The sequence below is a fragment of the Mustela lutreola genome, chromosome 15 (assembly GCF_030435805.1).
Source record: "Mustela lutreola isolate mMusLut2 chromosome 15, mMusLut2.pri, whole genome shotgun sequence".
Lineage (NCBI taxonomy): Eukaryota > Metazoa > Chordata > Mammalia > Carnivora > Mustelidae > Mustela > Mustela lutreola.
The window spans coordinates 394,122-411,065 of NC_081304.1; the positions used below are offsets into that span (position 1 = coordinate 394,122).

General features: G+C 51.0%; 1 protein-coding gene across 2 annotated transcripts in view; it reads right to left on the bottom strand.

The window, feature by feature from the left end:
- Positions 1 to 16,397, bottom strand: part of TBCD (tubulin folding cofactor D) — a 156,129-nt gene extending 139,732 nt beyond the window's left edge. For both annotated transcript variants that reach the window (XM_059150186.1, XM_059150185.1), the window contains exons 1-6: positions 16,077 to 16,397; positions 14,807 to 14,857; positions 8,511 to 8,608; positions 7,318 to 7,419; positions 5,806 to 5,952; positions 3,524 to 3,579 (exon numbers count right to left, since the gene is read on the bottom strand). In XM_059150186.1, coding sequence (XP_059006169.1) covers positions 3,524 to 3,579; positions 5,806 to 5,952; positions 7,318 to 7,419; positions 8,511 to 8,608; positions 14,807 to 14,857; positions 16,077 to 16,260 — 638 coding nt within the window. In that variant the 5' untranslated portion in view covers positions 16,261 to 16,397. The remainder of the gene's footprint in view (positions 1 to 3,523; positions 3,580 to 5,805; positions 5,953 to 7,317; positions 7,420 to 8,510; positions 8,609 to 14,806; positions 14,858 to 16,076) is intronic.
- Positions 16,398 to 16,944: the final 547 nt, after the last annotated feature.

Genomic DNA, 16,944 nt, shown 5'->3' on the forward strand with positions numbered 1-16,944 from the left:
ACAAAGAGGCAGGCTGACAGCTCAATCAAGGCCCCAACCGAAGAGAGCTCAACCCCTTCCAGCCCACCAGGTCGTCCCATCAAGAGGAGTCTCGGTGCCAGGACATCTGTCCTCGCATTGTGAATTATGTCCTCCTTTCAAGGCAGACCCTCTAGGACACTCTCCAATCTAAAACACCAAGATAGGGGTGCCTGGGTGACTCAGTAGTTTGCCTTTAGCTCAGGTCATGATCCGGGGTCCCGGGATCAAGTTGCTCAGAAGGGAGCTTGCTTCTCCCTCTCCCACTCCCCCTGCTTGTGTTCCCTCTCTCACTGTCTCTCTCCCTCTCTGTCAAATAAATAAAATCTTAAAAAAAAATAAAACACCAAGACACCACCCAGACCATGGCCTTCAGGCAGTCATTCCCCAGCCTGGCCTCTCTGAGGTGATACACAGGCCCCACCACCCCCGTTCTCCTTCCTCCTGGGCTCCCACTCATCCTGGGCCCCCTACACTGTAGGACCACCTTTACCTGTCCCCACCACTGCCCAGGAACCCCACCAACACCTACTACTCAGCCCTTCCCTTTCCTTGGCCCAAGTCCATCTCTGCCTTAGGACACTGCACCACCTCATATGGCAAGGCCTGGCCCAGCAGCAGGCCCCAGGCCCTCTCTCCCTGCATCTGCCATGGGTGTTCCGTTCCCCTCCACCAATGCTGCACAGCCCTATGCAGCGCGCACAGGCTCAGCTCCTCACTCTCTGGGAGCTCGGATGGCACGGACTGGACCCTGCCCACTGTCTTACATGTCTGGTCTAAGCCAGCAGCCACCCCCGAGCCCCCATACCCACACCTGAGCCCCCTTCATTCCAGGCCACAGTGCACATGCCAGGCCCTCAGCGCTTGGACTCAGGGGCTCGGGTGGATCCTGTCCTCTCCTAGAAAATCTTCCACTCCGGGGGCAGAAGCACAGGACACAGGCAAAGAACATGAAGAGACAGGGTGGGAGACGTGCCGCCTCTGAGCGAGGCCCAAGGACACCCTCCCAAGGAGACAGGAGACCAGAGCAAGTCGGGAGACAGGACCTCACACCCCCTTCTGCTGCCCCCACACTTAATGCAGCAGAAACCCGTTTTACGACGTGCGGGCCCACTTCTCCCGCCTGTGGGCACCTCGCACGCCATGGCTTGCTCGGAAGCAGCGCTCGGTGCGGTCCTGGTGCCTGCCTCAGCAACCCTGCAGGAAGCTCTCGTCCCACCTCAGAGCCCTCTCTTCCCTCAGAAGAGCCACTGCCCTGTGAGGCAAAGGCGCTCGGCCAGTGCAGTCACAGCACCGCCCAGAGGCAACCACAGCCTGGCCCTGGGCTGGGGCACTTTGAACGCCCTGAAAACCAGCCCCAACCACACGAAGCGCTTAGTCGTCCCGACCAGTAGAGGGTGCAGGAGAGTCCTGCCAAGAGGTTGGGTCTGTTCCCAGGTCACCTTTCCTGGAGGACAACAGGGAGGGAACAAGAAAGGTTTAGGGCTTCACCTCCCCGGCCCGCAGAGATGGGGTGCTCCACAAAGTAAAACTCAACAAAGCTCTACCAAAGCCTCAGTATTGCTGGTGATAAAAAATAACAGAAACCTTATTTTTCATTTAACAAATTTGCCAAACACGTTAGGATCACACACACTACTGGTAAATATGAGGGAAAGGTAATCCTTCCAGTAACTGCACTTAAAACCCCGAAAATGTCCATTCCGCTTGCAGGAACTCCTCTCTAAGAATCAAGCAGCACAGTACAAAGATTCCTATACCGCGTTCGTGACAACACTGACCTACTAACACGCTGCAGGGCAACGGTCTGCGTGTCCAACAGGGGACTGGAGAAACAGTAACGCATTCACACCGTGACCGTATTTTGGAAAAAGACTGAATAAAGCTCCAGGCCCATCTGTCGGCACCTGGTAGGACAAGCGTGTGCACCAACGTGCCCACAGACAATGGCAGGCCAAAAGGCAGAAGCAGTTCCGTCTCTGGGGGATGAAAATACATGCGGATTTTGTACTTAATACTTTTCTTTGTTTTCCAAAACACATGATTACTCTTACAATTAAAAAGAAACTATTTTTTTCTTTTTTTTTTTTTAAGATTTTATTTATTTATTTGACAGACAGAGATCACAGGTAGACAGAGAGGCAGGCAGAGAGAGAAGAGGAAGCAGACTCCCCGCTGAGCAGAGAGCCCGATGCGGGGCTCGATCCCAGAACCTTAGGATCATGACCTGAGCCGAAGGCAGCAGCTTAACCCACTGAGCCACCCAGGCGCCCCGATTTATTTTTTCTTAAAGACTTTATTTATTTATTTGACAGAAAGAAAGAGATCACAAGCAGGCAGAGAGGCAGGCAGAGAGAGAGAGGAAGAAGCAGGCTCCCCGCTGAGCAGAGAGCCCGATGCGGGGCTTGATCCCAGGACCCTGAGATCACGACCTCGGCTGAAGGTAGAAGCTTTAGCCTACTGAGCCATCCAGGTGCCCCGAAATTTTTTTTTAATCACAAGAAACCTCTGTCAAGCGAGTATCTCCCTCCTCCGGGTGAAGCAGTACAGTGGGCTCCCGTGTTCCCCTCACGCCTGAAATCAGCTCTTCGACTCAGGCTGTGGCCTAGGCTGCAGCAAGTGCTTGCTCAAACACCTCACCCAGGGCCCCCTGCCCTACAGAGCAAGGGTTTCTCTTACCACTTTGCCCAAGTTCACGGCTACACATCCAATTATAAGGGGACCCTGACTGAGCTGGTGCCCATTTTCCCAATCAAAATATCCAAAAGTTTTTACGGCCCATTTTCAACTTTCACAAATGTAGAGTGATGGAAAGCCAAATTATCTCATTTATGTACTCTACTCACTGATTTTAAGTCACATGTCCTACAAAAGATTAATGCAGAAAACCCGCTTCCTTCCATTCTCATTCCATGAAACAAGTTTACCCAGCTCTCACACACACCTTGGGTGTTTTTCAGAGACTCCGGGGCCGCTGTCTGGGTCAGCTCCCTGAGCTCATCAGACAAAGCCATGTTCACATGTCTGAGGCACAGCCTGTTTTTCAGTCAACAGAGAATGTTTGGGGATTTTTATCCCCAGACACAGTGATTCAATCAAGCTCACGATCTCCATAAACCACAGCGGTAACAGCTTTCCCAGTGACCTTTACAGACTCATCTAACTGCCACCACCCCAAAGGTGAAGCCCTGGCCCAGGCAAAAATAACTGGTATACCTGCTCCAAATCTGTGCTCCGCTGACGGGCCTGTCAGGTGACCTCCCGGAGCCCCCAGCCCAGCACTCTCCGGGTCAGAGGTCTCCCGCAGCCAAACAGAGCCAATGCTCCCTCAAAGAAAGGTAAGTACTGGGCAGTAGGAAACATTTCCCCAGGCCCATCATCCTGGAGTCGTCCTCCAAGGTACCACAGCAACACAGGGAACACAGAAAAATATGTAAGACAAACTCTCAGAACACACCAGTCTCGTATCAACCAACACCGCTGTGAGGGGCCAACAGGTACTTACTTGGACACAAGGACCGCAGCTGCATCTCGGGCCTTGTCACTGACAACCAAGTAGGTCTAGAAGAAAGGATCAAGGACAGGCACTGTTACACACGCCATATGTATCTCTGGGACCCAGTCACCGGCCAGTCCCACACACGGGAGCTCCTGGAGAAGCCAGCCCATGAAGCTTCTAGGCAGAGGCCAAATTTCAAAGCTGTAAAAATCCCCTAAATGCCACGCTCAGTGCCCGGCAGGTGCCCAGCAGCACAGAGCATGTGGCCAGACCCCTTGAAATACACGTGTGTCAAAACACCAGAAAAATGAAACACATGTGTCACCCAGCTGTAAAAAAGAATCACAGGGGCACCTGGGTGGCTCAGTCCGTTGCGTGTCTGACTCAGCAGGAAGTCTGATTGAGATGCTCTCTCCCTCTCAGCCCTCCTCCTGCCCCTCCTCCTGCTCTCCCTCAAAAATAAATACATAGGGGTGCTGGGTGGCTCAGTGGGTTACGCCTCTGCCTTCGGCTCAGGTCATGATCCCAGGTCCTGGGATCAAGTCCCGCACTGGGCTCCCTCATGAGCGGGGAGTCTGCTTCTCCCTCTGCACACCCGCCCGCACTCATGTACTCTCTCTCTCTGTCTGAAATAAATAAAACCTTTTAAAAAAAAATTTTTTTAGGGACACCTGGGTGGCTCAGTTGGTAAGCAGCTGCCTTCGGCTCAGATCATGATCCCAGTGTCCTGGGATCGAGTCCCACATCGGGCTCCTTGCTCAGCAGGGAGCCTGCTTCTCCCTCTGCCTCTGCCTGCCACTCTTTCTGCCTGCGCTCGCGCACTCTTTCTCTCTCTAACAAATAAATAAAATCTTTAAAAAAATTTTTATTTTAAAAGAAGTAAACTTTTTTTTTATAGATTATTTATTTATTTGACAGACAGAGATCACAAGTAGGCAGAGAGGCAGGCAGAGAGAGAGGAGGAAGCAGTCTCCCTGTTGAGCAGAGAGCCCGATGCGGGGCTCAATCCCAGGACCCTGAGATCATGACCCGAGCCGAAGGCAGAGGCTTCACCGACTGAGCCACCGAGGCGCCCCAAAAAGGAGTAAACTTTAAAGTGGGATCATGTGAGCCACCATACAAAAGGTGATTAGAGTAGTGTCTGGCACATAGCAGGTACTCCATGAGTGCCTGACCGCTGGTGCTGACTCCTGTGCAATCCCTCCTGTATGGGCTAGACATGGCGACTGGCTTCTAACCAAGAGAGCTCGGCAAGGGGTGGGACAGCACTCTATGATTTGGTGCACATTATCATGACTTCTGTCTCATTAGCAGACCCTGCCCCTTGCCGGCTTCAAGAGAACATGCTGCCACACAGAGGGACCACATGGCAAGGAACAGCCAGCAAAGAACCAAAGCCCTTTGTCCAACACCTCGAGGGTCTGGTTCGGCCAACTGTCGTGACAACGTGGAGGCAGACGCTGCTCAAGCCGAGTCTGGACTACAGCCAGGGAGACTGTGGTCAGACTGCCCTGCACACCCAAATTCCTGACCCTCGCAGACTGTGAGATGATAAATGTGTGCTGTACTAAACCACTCAAGTTTGGGGTAATGCAAATATTAGATATATAGACACATTACTATATCACAAAAAGTTTCCAGAACTATACAAATATTATTATTTCTTAGCACCAGAATTTGAAGAACTTCAACTTAATATCTTTCTTGCTTTGCTTTACTTTCTAATTTTTCTACACTGATCGTGCTTTATATAACGTTAAGAATTAAAAAACAAATTTTAAATGGACATTTTTCTTACAACTGCCCCCTGAAATCTTATGTCCTTAGTATGCTTAACAGAGTAGTTGTACTACCTACAAAGAAAGGAGATTTGCTAAGTCATTCATCCTTTCTCCTATGTGAATTATCACATTTTCTTTTTTAAAGATTTGATTTATGTAATTTGATAGAGAGAGAGAGATCACAAGTAGGCAGAGCAGTAGGCAGAGGGAGAGAGGGAAGCAGGCTCCCTGTCGAGCAGAGAGCCTGAGGTGGGGCTTGATCCCAGGACCTGAGATCATGACCTGAGCCAAAGGCAGAGACTTAACCCTCTGAGCCACCCAGGCGCCCAAATTATCACATTTTCAAAACAGGTCATGAAATGGAATTTTACCTCACTAAAAGAGCAGTAACAGCAGTTGAAGAACCACAAATGTCAAAAGTTTACCTAATTAAATGCTAATATAAGACGGCATGAGAATGAAAAGGACTGCTGATCAGCAGCTAATGATCTGCACGGGCACATTTACCTTAGCTATCTGGAGAATACGGTCCGTCGTGGACATTCGCATTTGCCCAGGTCGAGTCAGGAGGTTCCCGTCGAGACGTGAAAAATCAAAAGGGATCAGGCAGGTCACGGAGAGCCACAGTAAAAGCATGTAGCGGGTCTCCCAAGTCTAAGAAGTTAAATCAAAGTAAAATGAGTCAGGTGTAAAGGACAGAGGTCATCTGCCCCCTCACAGCCTGCCCTGCCCTCCCTGCCCACTCAGAGGCTATCCACCTCAGAGCCTGGAGTGCAGACCATCGTGAGCCCTTCCCGTGTATCCACTGAAACCCACACACACCCTCTGTCATACAGACAGCTAGCAGCCTTATCACATGAAAGAAACACCAAAATGAAAAAAGAAAAATCACAACATATTAGTACAGTTGGTTCTCTTCACTGGCACCCGTCAGTATACAATCAGTATTTTGAGAAAGCGAAAAACAGATAAAAAGATGGAAAACACAAGACTTAAGAATAAAGAAAAATATTCTCAATGACCAGTCAGAGGAATGCCCTTACTTTGGTAGTCAACAAAACGAGACTCCACTTTGGCCCCGGAATCACCCATCGGGGACATGAGAAGCAGAGGAGAGCCAGGAAATGATTCCCCACATCTCCACCTGCAAGTGCACACATCCACAAAGACGACTCACTGGCGGGGCAGCCGTGACCTACGTCCCTCTGGACACACACTGTGCAAAAGACAGCTCCCAGAACAACCTGACTCCTGAGAGAGCCTGCTGACAAGGCTGGCCATCCGTAGGCATCTGGGAACTTGCATGAGGCTTGTATGAGGCTTCCCACATACACTGAGAAGGGGGACTCCCTGTGTCTGGACTATTTGTACAAACCACGTCGCTTATGTCAAAACCTGCTCTCCTTTAGGGAGTCTGGAATCAGTCCATACTTGGCAGAGTACCCATGTGACCAGCCCCCAAGAAAAACCCTGTGCACTGGTCTCTATGACCTCCCCCAGTAGACAACACTTCATATGCGTCATCACAACTCGGCTAGGGAGACTTACAAGTGCCCTGTGTGACCTGACTGGGAGAAGACTCTGGAAGCTTGCTACTGGTTTCCTCTAAACTTCACCCCATATGCCTTTTCCCTTTGCTGATTTTGCTACTAATGAGTCCCAGCCATAAGAACAACTACATGCAGAGTCCTACAGTGGTCCTAGAGAAAAATCAAAACTGGGGATGGTCCTGGAGACCCCAGAAATAGCTATATTTCAATTTTTAAAAATCTGGAAGGTTGTTATCAGCACACCACATGTAGGCATATTTTTTTCTTTATAAAAAGCATATTTTAAAAGGAAATAACTTAAAGTAACATAATAACAGAAAAAGTCAAAAGAATAAAAGACAAAGGGATACAAAACAGCACAAGATAAAATCAAAGGAAACAGGATGCCAATCCGGAGTAGAACAAACAAGGTAAGAAAGAAGGAGGGACGAGGCTGGGAAAGAAAAGGAGGAGAAAAAAAGACACTCACTTCATGATCCCTCGGATTCTGACTGGTAAACATATCTAACACAGGCTGTACGTCGGCTACTTCATGAGGAAATAAACGAAGAAATGTTTTATATCCTCGAACCTACCAAATTAAAAAAGACACTGAATTATTACATAATTAGAAAACATAGAAAGTAGCAAAATTATCTTTTTCCCCTATCAACAAAGATCACCACCCCTTTCACCCCAAGATCAGAAGAGAATTATGCCATATCACAGTGACAGAACTTGTTAAGAATACATAAGAAAGCTATCTTTGCTTCTTACATCATTTCATAAGTATGTTCTCTCCCAACTTCACACATATCATATGTGCTTCATCACAAATATAGATATGTTAAAAAACAAAAGGTTCTCCTTCTACCTTGTTTATACACTGAGGAGGAAACAAGTCCTCAAAAACCTCAAAGGTCCCCAAATTCATTACAGCTTCCATAAACACAGCGGTACCACACCTTCAGGAGAAACCCTGCACTCAACCAACTGAGCCACAGGGAAGTATACACCTGGGCAGCCCACCCGCGGGGTCTCTCACTAGCCAAGGACCTCACTTCACCACAAAGCAGGCGCTACTAGATTGCGCGGCCCCACAACAACCCACAACACACACACACACACACACACACCCCCACCGAGATGGCACTGCGTCACTCCCTTGACCCACACTGTAACTGGTTAAGTCTGAGGCCCGCACAAGGATGTCACCTGGGAGTCTCTAAGAATACAAACATCAGGCCCCACCCCAGATCTGCTTACTCAGAATCTGCCTTGTTAACAAGATCCCCAGGAAATTCATCTGCACATTAAAGTTCGAAAAGCACTTCCATTTTCACCACGCTTATCCACTTTCTCCTTGTAAGAAACTCTTCTGAATCAGTCATCCATCTTTCTCCCTCTCCCTCCTCCCTTTCGCTCCCCTTCCTCTCTAGGTAGGTCCTACCTGGTCTATTGAAATGCAAGATGCTAAATGTCTCAGACGTGGTTTCAGCCAAAGGACCCACAGATCACTATCACTAACATCTGATCCCCAATAGATGGTAAAAGAGAAAGAATGAAACCTACAACTTATATGTGAGAACCATCTTTCCTGAAAAATGTCATCTGGAAAGTAATTTCTGGACCGAGTATATAAGGAAGTGTTCTGTCAACTATGAAGTGCTATGTAAATGTTACCTTGGTGATGATGTAAAGAAATTTAAAAGCCAGATGTACAAGGTCAGCTGGAGATGTCTTATCTTGCACTAAATCCAACAACAAGTTCATCATCCATTCTAGGGAAAAACATATGTAAAAAATTACCTCAAAATTAAACGTTAATATGATATTAAAACAAAATGCCCCCAAAAAAGACTTTACTTATAAATTTAAAAGTGATTCAATATTATTCAAGTAACAATAGAGCAAAAGAAGAAAAACATTTGAATCATAACAGTTTCTAATTAACACAACATTCATCCTCATTTTTAAAATGCAGGAGAGGGGCACCTGGGTGGCTCAGTCAGGTAAGCGTCCAACTCCTGATTTCAGTTCAAGTCATGGTTTTGAGATCCAGCCCCATGTTGGGCTCCACAATGGAGCAGGATGTCTGCTTAAGATTCTCTCTCTCCCTCTCCCACTGCCCCTCCCCCTACTACACACACACACACACACACACGTACTCTCTCTCTCCCCCTAAAATGAAGTAAAATAAAATAAAGTGCAGGAGAAATATTCTTATTTTTTAAAATTTTCTATCTTGGGAAGGCTGGGTGGCTCAGTTGGTCAAGTTTCTGCCTTTGGCTCAGGTCATGATCCCAAAATCTTGGGATTGAGTCCTGCATCAGGGTCCTAGCTCAGCAGGGAGCCCGCTTCACCTTCTACCTACAGCCACCCCCCCCTCCACTGCTTGTGCTCTCTCTCTCTCTCTTTCTCTCTGGCAAATAAACAAATAAATAACATCTTTTTTAAAAATTATTCTATCTTAAACTAATATCTAATACCATGCTTCACAGAAGAGACTTCCTACAACTACTATGATTTAGTGATAAGCACATTCTAACGAATGCAGTAAGGCAGTAAAAAAAAAGATTTCCACTTCTAGTTATATTTTTTTTAAAGATTTTATTTATTAATTTGACAGAGAGAAATCACAAGTAGACGGAGAGGCAGCCAGAGAGAGAAAGAGAGGGAAGCAGGCTCCCTGCTGAGCAGAGAGCCCGATGCGGGACTCGATCCCAGGACTCTGAGATCATGACCTGAGCCGAAGGCAGCGGCTTAACCCACTGAGCCACCCAGGCGCCCCTCCACTTCTAGTTATAAAGGAATGACTTATATGGACTTGCTCTACCACCAAAAAGTACAAAACTAGACAAATATATGACAAATATATTTTCAGACACTAGAACAACAGGCAGTACAAGGTAACAAACCAAGTAAGGGAAAAAAACAACAACTGGGATCCACAGCCGCCCTGGCAATCTGCTGGGAGGTAATTTTTAGAACTCAATACAGGGAGAGGGACTCAAAGAGAGCAGAGACCAAGGTTCAAGAAGGCTAAGTCAGCTGAAATCTTCAGGGCAGAGTAATGAAGAGGAAGGTATGGAGAGAATGAGCTCCAGAAGTCTACAGAGTCCCCTCCAATCTTTGGCTGAATAGTCACAAGCATGGGAAGAGTCCACAAGGCCAGGTAAGAACAACTGGCCAAAAAGCACGGAGGCAAAGAGTTTCCAGCTGACATGGTACCAACATTCAAATTCCATCAAGCCAGAGTAGAGTCCCTGTTGAGTACCCAGAGCAACCACTAGACACTCCAGAGAAGTCTTTCCCTAAAGTAGTAAGGGTAAATTAGAGAGAAATAGAGAAAAAGTGAGACCTGCCCTAATAAGATTTTAATAGGATCAAAAGCATACAAATGATTTACAATTAACTAAACTGCCTAGCAAATCTGAGCACTCTTTAAGACAAAAATTTAAAACCACCACCATCATAATAATCACAATGCCAAAGATCCACTCAAAAATTACAAGACATGTGGCTGTCTAAAGTTATTCTGACTCCTAACAGGGAAAATCAGTCAAAAGAAATTCCCCAAAGAAGATATAAACTTTAGAGCAAGTATCATAAATACTATAAATACTGAAACATGCTCAAAGATGGAAAAGAAAACATGAACAGTGTGAGGCAAGAAAAGAAGATACTGACACGAACAACTTCAAGAGCTGGTAAAAAGATCTGAAAGGAAAAAGTTACTAAATGAGTTTAACAGCAGATTAGATACTGCAGAAGAAAGATCAGAGAACTTAAAGACACAGTAACTAAACTTGCACACTATAGGGGCAGGGGGACTGAAACACTAAGTAGCCTCAGCACCGTGTGCAACAGTGTCAAGTGATCATCACGTGCGTGACCCAAGGGCACAGGAGAGAAGCAAGGGCAGAGAAATACGTATAGAAATGGTAGCTAAAATTATTCTAAATGTGATGAAAACGATAAACCTATTAATCCAAAAGGTTCAGCAAAGTCCAAGCAGGATAAATGGGAAGAAAATGCATGTCATTATTAAACTCTGAAAACCAGCAATAAAAAGAAAATTCTACCAAATGCCAGAGAAAAAAGCCCACATTACATGGAAGAATAAAGGGAAGAATAAAGACAGACCTCTTGTCAAAACCAATACAAGCCCAAGGCAGTAGGACCGTATCTTTTAAATGGCTAAAAGAAAAAACTGTCACCCTAGAGTTCTATAATCAGCAAAATTTCTCAAAAATGTAAATGAAACAAAATATAAAAGCCAAAAGAACTCATCACCAGTCAACTGCACTAGAAAAATTCTTCAAGCAAAAAATAAATGAGACCAGATAGAAACTACAATCTACAGAAAGCAAAGAATAAAGGTGGATGGTAAATACATGAATATTAGACTTGGGGCACCTGGGTGGCTCAGTCAGTTAAGCCTCCAGCTCTTGAGTTCTGCTTGGGTCATGATCTCTAAGTGGTTAGATCAAGTCGTACGTCCAGCTCCAAGAACAGCATGAAGGCTGCTTGAGATTCTCTCTCCCTCTGCCTCTCCTGTTTTGTTTTTTTTTTTAAGGTTTACTTGTTTATTTTTAGACAGAGTGTGCAAGAGAGTCCAAGCGGGTGGGGCAGGAGAGAGGGAGAGAGAATCCCAAGTGGACCCCCTACTGAGCACGGAGCCCAACATGGGACTTGACCTCACAACCCTGAGATCAGGACCTGAGTGGAAACTAAGAGTTGGTCCTTAACTGCACCACTCAGGTGCCCTTCAACAAAGATAACTTTGAACCTTTTAAGTAGGCTCCGTTCCCAGTGTGGAGCCCAACACGGGACTTGAACTACAACCCTGATATCATGACCTGAGCTGAGATCAAGCGTTGGACACTGAACCAACTGAACCACCCAGGCGTCCGTGAACATTTTTTAAAGAACTAAAATGGATAAGCACAGATAAAGAGATCAAATTTACAAACTATCTTTGATCGTATATATTTATATATACAATATATATTTACAAACTATATATTTACTGCTTTGAAAACCCAAAAGAAACTGAAAACCTAGTGAAGTATTTCATTACATAACAAACTTTACACATTTACACCCAAGTGAAGAAGCCAGTCACAGATGTCCACATACTGTCTGACTCCATTATGGGAAATGCTCAGAATACACAGATCCAGAGACAGAAAGCAGATCGGTGGTTGGCAAGAACTGGAGGCAAAGTGAGGGTGACTGCTGATGGGTAGAGGCTTCTTCTGGGGCGATGAAATGTTCAGGAATTCGTGCTAATGGCCGCACAACTCTGACACACTAAAAATCCAATGAAGTTAACACATGGAAGGGTGAGCTCTATGGCACGTAAGCTACACCTCACCACAGAGCACAAGCAGCTTCCATCCCAGAGCAAAACTCTGAACGGACCACCTAGGGTAAGGGACGCGTTCCCCAGGGGAGACGTGAGCACCCCATTCTGCCACGTGGAACCTCCTCAATGTGGTGGAAACTCAACCAACTCACCTGCTCCCAGAGGAAATCTGCCCATCCACTCGCCACACTGCCTGACAGAATCCTCTCAGGAGAGGTTTAGCTGGACACACTCCGACTTGGAAAACAGAAGCAGCGGCGCCCTCATCCACATCCATGTGGTCTTAAATATGGACAGAACCATAACATGAGAAGATCAAGTTACACAGAAAAGCTGATGGGAAGAGCAGACAACGCGCAGAGCTGGACCAAGAGGTTCAGAAAGACGGCACAGCCACCCACGAGAAGAGAGACCGGAGAAGCAGACTACTCCGCGTGCTTTCTGCGTGCTTTCCGCGGTAACCCGCACCACCGCACAAGATGCCGGCAAACAGAAACGAAGGATACAAATCCACAAAGAAACAAAGAAGAGAAAACAACAGCCCAGAGATATCAGCTGTGACTTGGAAGCTGGACAGCGGCAGGGAAAGCCAAGGTACCTGGAGCCGCCCAGCAAGAAGTCAGAGCCGCGGGGCCAGGAACGGCCCCGGACGGGACACAGGGAGGGCTGAAAACAGAAGGGACTGCTCTGGGGTCTCCAGGCCACAGCCCCTTCTAGGCAGAAGACCAGAGGTTTATCTCTCGAGAGTGGTGAACTCCACAGCCATTAGCCACACCTGGAATTTCTTTTATTTAAGCCAAATAAAGTTTTAAATTCAGCTCTTCACTCATATTAGCTATATTCAAGTGCTGAGCAATCCCATGTGGCTAGGGGTGACCTTACCAGACAGCACAGATCTAGAACATTCCATCATCACACAAAGCTCTACTGCAGAGGTGCTCTGGAGGGAGTAGGTGCCAGAGGAAGCCAGGACACAGCTGACAGAAGCCACGCAGTCAGCGCCTGACTCAACAAGGAGTAGGCAGAAGTCTCCAGACTAGGAGGCCACAGTGGGACGCTCCCCAACAGGGCGCCAGCACCCAGACATGTGCTCCCAGGTAGGAACATCCACCCAGAAGACGACTCTGAAAAATGCCAAACCAAGGACAAGAGCACTTTCATAGTAAAAACAAGGGACACAATAAATGCAAGAACATCTTCCACAAGCAAAACAAAGGACCGCTCCTGGAAACTTAACATCCGATTCACAGGGACAGAGAGAGCAGAAGCAGAGAAACGACCAATAACACACCAGAAGCCCCTGTGCCCAAGGATGTAAGTCTTCAGGCTAAAACTGTAAAGTTAATGCCCAGCATAAGAGAAAAAGCCCAGAGCAAGTCACACTCTTATAGGACATCAGCTTCTAGAAACTTCCAGCAGCAAAGAAGTCTCCTGAAAAAGAAACTTGGACTTGGTAACAGTGGATAAGGGAACCATGCCTTCCGTCTTCCACCAGACAAGCTATCGACCAAGTACGAAAAAGCATGTACTCTGCCTGAGACAGGTGAGAACTCAGAAACCTTACCTTCTACAAAACCTGGCTACCTGGGAAGAAAAAAAAAAGCCCACACCGCACCGCCCACTTTTTAAAAGGCACATAGGCAGACGCTAAAGCGAACCCCTAGACATGGTAACATGTCTGTGGAGTTTCAAGAGCCCTGTGGGGCAGGTAGTGCCAATAATCCCCATTTTCCCGATGAGGAAACCCGGGCCAGAGCAGCTGAGTGGTGGTGCTGGGACGCAAACCCAGGCGGCCTGGCCTGGGGCTCCTGCACCTAACCCCACCCTGTGCTGCCTTTCGATTTAAGTTACTATTGCTTCCTCCTTCCTAAGTCCGCTGCCTGCAGTGTTACTTTTACAGACAGAAAACAGAGAAAAAGTTATCAGTTATCAGTATGAAATGGGTCAAAAATAAACAATGAGAAACTAAACAAAACAAGGCCACTCCCCTAAACTAAGTTAAGGAAAGCTGAGCCTCACGGTCTCCATGTACAGAACAGAGCCGACCAGGGATCCCGCATTTACACAGCATCCTCAGGTGCTGGGAGGAGTAAACGGTGACCCTTAAAGCACTTGATGATAACAAAATGTGCTTGAAAAACAAACAGATTAAAATACACACGATGGGGGCGCCTGGGTGGCTCAGACGGTTGAGCCTCTGCCTCCCGCTCAGGTCATGATCTCAGGTCCCGCCTCCCGCTCTCGGCTCCACAGGGACCCTGCTTCCCCCTCTCTCTCTGCCTGCCTCTCTGCCTACTTGTGATCTCCGTCTGTCAGATAAATAAATTCTTAAAAAAAAAAAAAAAATACACACGACGGGCAAAAAAGAGGCTCTTAAGTAACAGCAAGGAAGAAAGAAGCTCCAAGACATCTGCCCACAGCCCAGGGCGACACTGCGAACTCCCAGGACCACCCCAGTCCGCTAGCATTAGTTAGCCCTGCTCACCAGCGAGGTCAGGCCACTTCATCCTGACACCCTCTGCCCGCAAACACACACACACACACACCCCAGCACCACACGCCAAGGCCTTTGTGATCTTCCTGATCCATCATCAGCCTCTGTTCTTACCGAGGTGTGGGTCCAAGAGATGAGGCTGCTCCTGGTATTTGTCCATGATTACTAAAAAGAAAGACAGGGGAACTGACCCACAGGCCCCAGCGGACTGCCAGGTGCTGCTCTTCAGAGCACGGGTCACCTGGGCAGCCCCCCCCCCCCGCCCTCCGCCCGCTCCCCACACCCTCCTCTCCCACCACCCGTCCATCCTTCCACCCTCGCAGGGCGCACGAAGCACCGTGCCCTCCGCGGGTCCAGCCCCCCGGAGCCCACGCTCCTCCATCCCAGGCAGCCTGGTTTCCGCCCCTTCCAGCAGCCGGCGGGGCTCCGTCCAGATCCGAGGCCCACACAGCGCCACACCTGCCAGCGTCCCGGGAACGGCAAGCCGGCTCTCCGCGGGGACGCCCCTCACCCCACAACACTTCCGTGCACGGGACACGGGCTTGCCACCCCCCGCCCACAACCAAGGGAACAGACTCCGAAGCGCAACGCAGCTCCAGGCCCAGGGGGCGAGCGCGCGTCACCCCCGCGGTGCCTGCGAACCGCGCCGCGCGTGCAGCCAGCCGCCACCGTGCCCGTCCCTGCAGTCGGAGCGTCGGCGCCGCAAACCTCGGCGGAAATTCCCTCAGCCGAAGGGCCCGCGAAGACGGCTTTACCGAGTCACAACACGCTTCCGCTCCCACCCTGCGACCCCGGGAGTCGCTGCCTCCTCCGTCATCAGAGACGGGCGCCCAGGGCGCCGCCCGCCGCTGGCTCTCCGCGGCTGGACACCAGGAACCTGCCCTGCGCGCTCCTCGCCGGGCCCCGCGGGGCGCAGGCCGACGGGGGCCGCCCCCGGACCGCACGGCCATCGGCTCCCCCGCCCTCCGGCGCCTTTGTCTGCGGCCCGCGGGTGCGCGGCGGCGCCTCCTCTCGCCGCCGCCCGGTCCGCACAGCCGTCTCGGCGGGCACTCCGAGGACTCCGGCCGCCCCGCGGAGGTGCACACCAGGGCCCTCACGCCCGGCCCTCCGCACCGCTCCTCAGCGGCCGGCGGAGAGGGAGCGCCCGCCGCCCCGCCGCCCGCGCCGCCCCGCCGCCCCCGCCGCCCCCGCCGCCCCGCCGCCCCCGCCGCCCCCGCCGGCCCCGCCGCCCCGCCGCCCCCGCCGCCCCCGCCGCCCCGCCGCCCCCGCCGCCCCCGCCGGCCCCGCCGCCCCGCCGCCCCACGGCTCCCACAGGTGCGCGCCAGGAGCGAGCTGCAGCCCGACAGCGCGCACACCGGCCACCGCGCCGGGGCCCCGCGCGCACCTCGGAACCGCTCCAGGGCGCCCTCCTGGGCCGCCCGGTCGCCGAGCACCGCCCGCAGGCGGCCGAGCAGCGCACGGGTCTCCGCGCTCTCGCCGAACGCCTCCAGGGCGCCGCCGTGGGCCAGCGCCTCCTCCTCCGCCCCGTCCTCCGGCGCGCTCGCGGCCGGCTCCTCGCCCAGGGCCATCCTTGGCGTCCCGGCCTGCGCCCGTGGGCTCGAAGCCCAGCTACGCGCAAGCACCGGGTGGGAAAGGCGGGCGGCTGCCGGCTGAGGGACGACGGCTGAAGCACAGGCGGCGGCTACCGACGCTGGCCCCGCCCCACGACCTCCGACCTCGCGCCTCGGACCCGCTACGGAGCGCGCCGGCCGCCAAAAGAGCGAGCGCAGAGGCGGGGCCGAGCCCCGGGAGGCGGGGCCGAGCCCCGGGGGGCGGGGCCCGCGTCAAGGGAGACGATCAGGCCCACCAGCCGGCGGGGTGGGGCTCTGAGCTCGTGGGTGGAGCCCAGGAGGGGTGTGGAACTGAGCCCGCGAGGGGCGGGGCGGGGGTCTGAGCTCGCGGGTGAGGTGGGGCGGGGACAGAGTCTGAGGGCGGGGGAGGGGGGAGGGACGGAGTCTGTTGGGGGGGCTGCGGGGGTGTCTGAGCCTGGGGGTGGGGTCTGAGCTCTGGGCGGGGGCCTGTGGGTGGGTCTCAGTCGGGGAGGGGTCTGAGCCTGTCGTGGGGGACGGGTCTGAGCCCCGGGTCGGTGGGCTGAGGGGGGAAGTGGCCCGCGCTGGGAGCGGAGTCGCAGCCAGAGTCGCGGGAGACCCACACCCGCGCCGGGCTACCCCCGCCTCCCCGCACACGCGAGCGGCCTCGCCGGGAGAGACCCA